Source organism: Pagrus major, chromosome 11, assembly GCF_040436345.1.
Source record: "Pagrus major chromosome 11, Pma_NU_1.0".
Taxonomy (NCBI): Eukaryota; Metazoa; Chordata; class Actinopteri; order Spariformes; family Sparidae; genus Pagrus; species Pagrus major.
Window position 1 is genome coordinate 33,475,325 of NC_133225.1, and position 8,670 is coordinate 33,483,994.

The 8,670-nt window shown below is 40.9% G+C and overlaps 1 protein-coding gene across 1 annotated transcript in view; it reads right to left on the minus strand.

Moving 5' to 3' along the window:
- Positions 1-8,389, minus strand: part of LOC141004315 (uncharacterized) — a 30,865-nt gene extending 22,476 nt beyond the window's left edge. Inside the window, exons 1-2 of the mRNA XM_073475746.1 lie at positions 6,770-8,389; positions 4,195-4,388 (exon numbers count right to left, since the gene is read on the minus strand). Of these exons, the coding sequence (XP_073331847.1) occupies positions 4,195-4,388; positions 6,770-8,389 (1,814 nt within the window). The remainder of the gene's footprint in view (positions 1-4,194; positions 4,389-6,769) is intronic.
- Between the last annotated feature and the right edge of the window lie 281 nt (positions 8,390-8,670).

Genomic DNA, 8,670 nt, shown 5'->3' on the forward strand with positions numbered 1-8,670 from the left:
GACCTTGGAAAAGGTCAAGAGAGTCTTCATGGAGAAACTACAACTGCAGGGGATTGAGGTGGAGCGGGCTCAACGTGCAGGGAAACCTGCGTCAGGGAGTGACAGACCCAGGCCAATTGTAGTTAAGTTTGTTAAGTACAAGGACAGATTATTGATTCTCCAGAGGGCTAAATACCTTAAAGGCTCCAAAATATACATAAATGAGGACTATACAGATGCCGTCCATCAGAAAAGAAAAGACCTGATGCCTAAGTTGAAAGCTGCTCGAGACAGAGGGGACATCGCTTTTCTGCGTCACGACAAGCTGATTATACATCCTCGCAGTAGCACTCCAAGACAGCGGGGTAATGTCTAACCCCAGCAGCTTTTCTCATGATTGAATCTTTTAACCCATTCACTACAAATAATTATAAATATATAGACCGCATTGATTCACATGACCCTGATGTCAATTTCTTTAGCAGATTTAATAAAGAGTCTTATTCATGTAACTACTATAATGAAGATGAATTTCATATGTTGACTGGCAACTTAACCAGTAATTCCAATGTCTTCTCTACAATCCACTTAAATATACGCAGCCTTCCTAAGAATAATGATCAATTTATGCATTTCTTGTCAATGCTAAAACATTAATTTTCAATCATTGCCTTGACGGAAACATGGCTTTCTGATGAAAGTGTTGAGCTTTACAACATACCTCAGTACACTTTAGTATTTTCAAATAGGAAGGAAAGAGCTGGAGGAGGAGTTGCTGTTTTTGTTCATAACCAATATCAGATTAAAGTAAGAAAGGATTTGGATTTAATCTCAAATGAAACTAAGGTTGAATCTGTCTTTTGGAATTAATGTCTCCTGTTTTTGGTGGCAGAAACGTCATAATTGGTTGTATTTATCGTCCACCTCATGCTGAAATTAATTCTTTCAATGACACACTCACAGTTTCACTTGATGTTATTAATAAGGAAGGTAAACTTTGTTATTTGCTTGGAGATTTTAACATCAATCTTATCAATACTGAGAACCATTCTTCTGCTGTTAATTTTCTAAATGTGTCAGAACAGGTTTCCGCAAATTCAATGAAGATAACATCAAACGCTTTAGAGAAATGCTTGAAAAAGTAAATTGGGATGATGTTTATGATCAGCAGGATGCCAACAAAGCCTATCAATCTTTTATTCATCTGTTCAAGACTGTATTTAATGAATGTTTTCCACTTGTGAGCCTCAAAATCAATAAAAGACATGGTTTTAATAAACCCTGGTTCACTACTGGTTTCTTAAAATCCTCAAGGAAGAAAAACAGATTATATAAAAGGTTTATTTCTAATCCAACTCCACATAACTCTAATACATATAAAAAATATAGAAACAAGTTCACTCATTTACTTCGTATGGCAAAGAAGAAATATTATTCTGATAAATTCAAAGAATCTACTAACAACATAAAAAATACATGGAATATTATTAGTGAACTATTAAACAAGAAAAAGGCACATCCAAAATTTCCATCCCAATTTACTGATGGCAAGTCCACATTCTCCAATTTCTCTGACATAGCAAATGAATTTAATAATTTCTTTGTAAATGTTGGTAGCACCTTTGCCAAGAAAATCTCTCCATCTAATAACTGCCCTACAGATAATATTACTGGTGTCTTCCCTGCCCTGCAAAACTTCGAAACACCCACAGTTAATGAAGTGATCGACATCATTGTAAATCTTAATAATTCAGCAGCGGGTCACGACGAAATCAAGGCTAAGCTCCTAAAGGAAGTAGTTCCCTTCATTAGCAAACCTTTAACACATGTCTTTGCTGTGTCACTAAAGACTGGGGTAGTCCCTAGTGATCTTAAAGTGGCAAAGGTCTTATTAAAGAAGGCAAACCCAGTGTTTTTAACAATTATAGACCGATTTCTATCTTACCGTGTTTTTCCCTGGAAAAGTTAGTTTACACAAGAGTTATTTCACACCTCAATGATAATGACATATTGTACAAACACCAATATGGTTTTCACAAAAAGCACTCAACATATATGGCTCTTTTGCAACTTATTGATAAAATTTCTACTGCTCTGGACAAAAATATGTTTGCTATTGGTATTTTTTTGGATCTCTCAAAAGCGTTTGACACAGTTGACCATGATATTCTCCTGTCAAAACTCCACCGATATGGTCTTCAAGATGTTGTGATCAAATGGTTTAGTGATTACTTTTGTAACAGAGAACAATATGTTTGTATTAACGGTCATGAATCTAAGAAAGCAAAACTATATTATGGTGTGCCTCAAGGGTCAATTCTTGGGCCCCTTCTGTTTCTAATTTTTATTAATGATTTCGCTGTCATGTCTTCTCTGCCCATCTTATTTGCGGATGATACTAACTTTGCCATGTCTCACTCTGACTTTGGATGTCTAATCAGAAATACCAATACCATGCTGGAATACGCCTCAAGATGGTTTCAGATGAACAAGCTTTCCTTGAATGTAAACAAATCAAATTATATACTTTTTAGAAACAAAAATAAAACTTTTCCTAAGCAGGACTCAAAGCTGCAAATTAATAACATTGAAATCAAACAAGTCTTGTGTGCAAAATTTCTTGGTATATTAGTAGATGAAAGATTGTCCCGGGGAAACCATATTGAGTATGTATGCAAAAAAATTATGAAGTCCTATGGCATTATCAGAAGAGTCTCTTCCTTAGTTAATCAGTCCTGTCTTATGACATTATATCACAGTTTAATTTATCCATATTTGACATACTGTAACATTGTTTGGGGTGCTTCATATTCCACGTACCTTAATCAGTTATTCTCAATTCAGAAAAGATTCTTGAGAATGATTTCAAATTCTACTAATCAAGTGCCATCTGCACCATTATTTAGCAAATTTAAACTTTTATCAATTTTTTCTATTAATATGTTTCAAACATGTCTGTTTATGTTTAAATTCATTCATTACAAACAAGACATTCCAGGCACTTTTCATAAGTTTTTTTGTTATCATCAGATATTCACTCTTATTCAGTGAGAGGCCTGAAAAACTTTCATTTACCTCTTTGTCGTACCTCCAGTCATAAATCTTTTATTAAATTCCATGGCTCCCAACTCTGGAACTCTTTAGATAGGTCTCTTAAGCTTATATCATCCTACAAAATGTTTAGGACTAGTGTTGAGGTATCTTCTATCCAGGCAAAAAAATACTCATGTCTAGTATAACTGAAATGAATTTGTAATTTTATGGATATTTTTCTCTCTCTGTTTGTTTGTTTATTGTGTCTTTTCTTTGTCTTTTTCTCTTTTTTGCTCTTTTCTCTTTTTTTTCTATTGGTTAATCTGTTTTAGTGATTTTATATTGAGGTGGAGGATTTCATATAAGCCCTTTGGGCTTCTTTTCCTCTCCTGCACAATTATTTGCCTTTGTATTATTAAATATAATTCTTGCTTTTTATCATTGTGCATATGAATAAAAAATAAAAATAAATTAAATTAAAATATCACCTCCTTTTCAAGTTCAGAATGCCCATTTATTCATTGATTCACTCATCTATCAAAATCCATTTGCATTGAAATATTCTGAAATGTTTACAGCAAATATTGGCATACACGATTAATTTGGATTAATTAATCACAAAGCTTGGCCAATTGAGCATGTAGAATCGGTGGTGATATCAGTGACAGAAAACACTATGATTGGCTGATCAGCTAAGCAAATCAGTGCTAGAGAAGCTAAACAGAAAAAGAAAGGAAAAACCCCTTGAGCCTGTCACTGTTGTATCCATGACTTCACCCATTTAGTGCAGTTCCTCCTTATTCTTCACTTCTGGCTCTTCACTAGTAACTTTTATTCAAACATGTTTTTGATTAAAAGTAGCTTTATTAGCTTTAGAGTTGTCAAAAACCATTGCTTTATCATATATCCACAGTTGCAAGTCTTCCAGTTTCCCTTTTTGATTGACAAATACAGGCTACTGCCACTTGGTGCTATTGAGGGGTATTACTTCTCGCAGCGGAAAACATAAAGTTTATGTGAAGTGTTCAGTTTTTAGTGGTTATGGGCAAATTAAGGGACGACTATCATAATGACTTTGACTATCATATCAAACATCTTGATTTTAGGTAAAGTGTTCAGTGTGTTATCAGAAGTTGAAGGTTGTTAGGGATTGCTTTTTGATAGTAGATGTGTATCTCTCACCGTGATTCAGGGTACTTGGTGAGGGTTCCCAGGCTACTGGTGTACATGTGTCCACCTACATCGATGTGGACAGGTGCGTTGGTTTTTGTAAGCTTGGCTGGTGTGGGGATGCCAGCGGAGCCCAAAGGAGACCCAGGAGATACAGAGACCAGCTGACTCGACATACTGCTGTTACTGCTGCTACCACAAATGTCCTGGGATACAAAACAAACAAACAAACAAACAAACAAACAAACACACACACACACACACACACACACACACAGTGATGATAGTAGCAGTGTAAAAGTCACATCAGTAGTATTATTATTAGTGAAGATAGTAGCAGTAGTGTAGTTGTCAGAGTTCACCAGAGGGACAGTCAGACATTTAACTGTCCAATAAATAATGCTTCCACCATCTTTGTAGCTCTGAAAAGAGAGTGAATATTGGTCATCATATTGATATAATATTGATTATCGGGTGGCCGGGGAAACGACCCCAAATTAATGCTAACGTTGCTTCATGTCTGCTGGTTGTGTTAAGAGGCAACTGTTTGCTGCATTTGCAAGAACAACTTTAAAAAGTGATAATATGTTAATCTTGTTTTGCAGCTTTATAGAAGGATGCAGTGGTATGAGATTTTCACGGTACAATAATCATCTCAGAAAATATCACGGTTTCCTGGTGCCATGGTACATGGTATTGAACAATTATTATTATTATTACTATTATAGATAGAAAAGTGCTGTACAAATGCAGTCCAGTTCATTTGAGACTACTAAGTGATGATGATTTAGAATCATAGCCTCAGGACAGCTATATAATGCCAGAAATCTGACAGGAAGCAAATACATACAAGGACAGCCTGCCAGGTTACACATTGCCTTGTAAACTATGTAAGCTCAGAAGGAAGCAATTGGCAGCCTGGTAGGGGGCCAGTGCCTGACAGGTTGGGAACAAAGGTCCCCTGACTCACCTCTCCTCTTCACAGTTGTGCTGTTTTCTTTCATTCTGTTCCAGACGGCTCTCTTCAAACCTGTACAGTTGTACTTCATTGTCTTCTGTTCACTTCTAAGTCTCAGGGGTCAGACTTCAAGTCTGTGACTGGATTTTTCAAAAGTCTGGCAGAATGAGGATGGTTTTCTACTAAGCTAAGTGGGATTCCCCCCCAGCACAACCAGGGATTTACTGGTGGGTTCTGCCATCCATTTATCATTTATTATTTCTGATAAAATGGCATTAAAAATTTATATAGTTTTTGGGGCAAACATATTAACAAACAGTTGCCTATTTTCGCATCACGCAGACGCAGAGCAACATTACCATTTTTCGGAGTCATGTTTGGGTTCATCTGATTAATTGCGTCCAATATTCACTTTCCTTTTAGTTCTGGTTTTGTCTCCAACAACTCCTGGTTCTCCAAAAATACCTGGTTCTCTGGCCAAATGCTCCAATACGATAACCAGCTAACTGTCATTGTCTGTCATTTTCTGCTGAGCAGGTGTACAGTGGGTTTATCACAGCGTTTTCACTGAAAGCAGCTGCCTGCTGAAACTAGGTTCATGAGAGCTGTGAGACTGAATCGAAAAAGGAAGGTTGAGGGATGACACTAAAACAATGAGCTAAAAGATGGATGAAAGAAAATCCTCTGTGGGTTTGTAATTTCAAGTAACACTTTTCATATTAAACAACTGTTTCAAAAAACCTATCAGTGCAGCTTTAAAGTTACTGTACTTAATGTAATGTATAGATGATTATAGCATCTTTTTAAATGACTTTTTAAAAGTTTGGAAAAAAGATCCTTGTTAAAAAAAGTGGTTTCCTAATCTTACACATAGAGAAATAAATATGGTCAAGAAACGTGGCTGTGTCAATTCTCCACTGTAGCTTAACACTAGATCGGGGTGAAAGAATGTTCTTTTCAAAACTTCATCAGTTTACACAGGCTATTACATCTCTTTCAATACCGCTATTATTGTACATCACTTTAACATTGTGCAGGGCTACACTGTAATATATTGTGTACACAAAGGGGCACTGTGTAGTTTTGGAGAAGAAATTCAAACCCAGAATTTTTATATTTACTGTATAATATTAATTAGGTAATAAAACAAACTCGTAAACATTTTTTTTCCATAAGTGAATAAACAAGTTGTTCTCAGAGGAAAATAATAAACACTGCTTGAAGCTAGAAAGGTGGCAGGGTCCGCCACATATAAACAAAGTAAAACAGTGTAAATTGTGTTGTCCTTTAAGGTCAGTTTGTTTATTCAGTTTATTCAGTCGTGAAAACAAAGAGAGTTTGTTTGTTTAGTTTGTTTGGGCAGAAAATAATCATCTTTCCTCTTTGTTTAAAATGTCTTCCCCAAAACTACAGAGTGCTCCTTTAATTTAGAAAGACTATGTCCTCCTTAAAAGATGGGCTGGTATAAAGTGACCAATAACTTGGTAGGCCTATGTATGACCATTATCTGTTACTCATGGTGCTGGTGCTTAGACCGACTGTATTTGCCTTCCCTGTGGCGGATTTTACGCATGAGCTATGAACATATAAACTAGTCAAGACGACAAACGATCACATGTCCTGTGCTACCTGTGCGGGCAAAGCAGCCGGGGACCGGACAGTGGGCTCTGTGTGAATATGGGACTCATTTACTATAGCTGGCTCCGGTTCACTCTCGCTCTGCTCCAAAGGTGACTCCGCGCGTGTCCCGGGGCGCAAGCACAGCTTCTTGGCGTAAGGAGCCCCCGTGTCCTCCTCAGCGCTGGCTCTACTCGCTGTTGTTGCCGCCGATGTGTTTATTGCTGCGGATGCCGTTACTGTCATCGTCCGCTGCAGCTTCAGATCCGCGGCGTCGCTTACCCGGCGGAGGTACGGGATCACGAGCTGGAGGTGGGACTGCGAGTGACCGATGACCGTTTCCGAGGCAACGTAAAGCGTCGTTGTTTTCACGGAGCCCGCGGCGCCAACGATGCTGTTGAGCGTTGCTATGGAGACAGCACCGATGCAGTGGTTGGTATAGGTCTTGGAGAGCTTGCCAGCGCGCGACAACATCTGCATCCTTGTGCCCAACAGGTTCTTACCGATGGCTTTGTTTTCGTACCATGTCACGTCACTCGCGCAGCAGTGGTCCCGAGGCCGCTGGAAGAACGCCCTGCAGAGGGGGTTCCGTTTAGACACGTACCGGACGAAGCTGGCGTACGGACACTGCTCCGTGCCCGTCTCGTACATCCGCGGCAACGTGTCCTCATCTGCGTCCGGACGCTTCTTGGTCCAGGCGGCGGAGCGAGACTTGTGGTACGGTCCGAGAGCTTTAAAATAGACAAACTTTCTCCCGTCCTCATCAATGGCCAGGCCGAACGAGTCCTCCTCCAGCTCCCGCTGGTTCTCCCGGCCCCTGGTGCAGAAATACATACAGGTCTCGAACCATACTTTGTTGAGCAGTCCGAATGGCGTGTCGGTGTTGAACACGGAGGACTCATACAGTTTCCGCAGGTCGGAGCGCGTGATGGCTTGCTTCTGCACCACGGGGCCGGCGCCTTGCTCCTCCAGCCTCCGTATGACCGCGGCCAGGGCCAGGTTGGCGCTGCGTAGCTCCGGGTCTTTGGTGAGGTCTAAGGTGCGACAGTAAGGCGGCTCGTTCAGGTACCGGTTCAGTGAACTCCGAATGCTGATGAGGGAGGACTTGCTGTACAACTGTCCACTTTTGGAGCGCGCCTCCGCGTAAAAAGAGCGCAGCACAGCGCAGAGCGCCTCCTTGTCCAGACTTTCAAAGTCTGGACTTTGTGCTTTCTCACTGAGGTACTCCCTGAAGATCCTCACTGCGTACCGGGTGGCCAGGCGGGTGTTCTCGCTCAGCCTGTTCCGCTCAGACCGCTGAAGGTCTCCCTCCACTTGAGACTCAAGCCCAACTGCGTTGTTGCCGCTGAAGGGGTCCGCCTCTCTATCCTCCTCTCCTCGGTCCATACTCCGAATAACGACCGCTCGTGTCTCCGCGGCGGAACCGCTGGAGTCCAGCACTGTACTCCCTGACTCCCACTCCAGCTCAACACCATCTCTATCGGACTCTTCATCCCCCTCCTCACCGGTTATCTGGACCTCCTGGATCTCATCTTCATCTTCATCTTCCTCCTCATTCTCCTCCTCTCTGCTCCTCTCGGGGCAGCTCATCTGCTCCTGCTCCGTGTCTCCGCTGGCAGGCATTCTCGCCATATTGCGGTCTGTGAAGCAGTCCTCCGGCAGCGCGCATGCGCTATATTGGACCGCAGCGCTGAAAGCCTTTTGTGTTTGAGTGACCTTCAGCCATGCACGCGCTTTTTAAGGTACGGGGAGCGAGCGCAGCGGGAGGGTAATTTTGGAAGCACGCTCCCCATCAGAAAGCCTGCAGTGTAGGACTGCATATTGGACCTGCAGCTTGAACACTGAGTGATGTGAAGGATAACAGGACTGCATGAGTGTGACCTCCAGTATCATCACGAGCCAAACAAAAACAT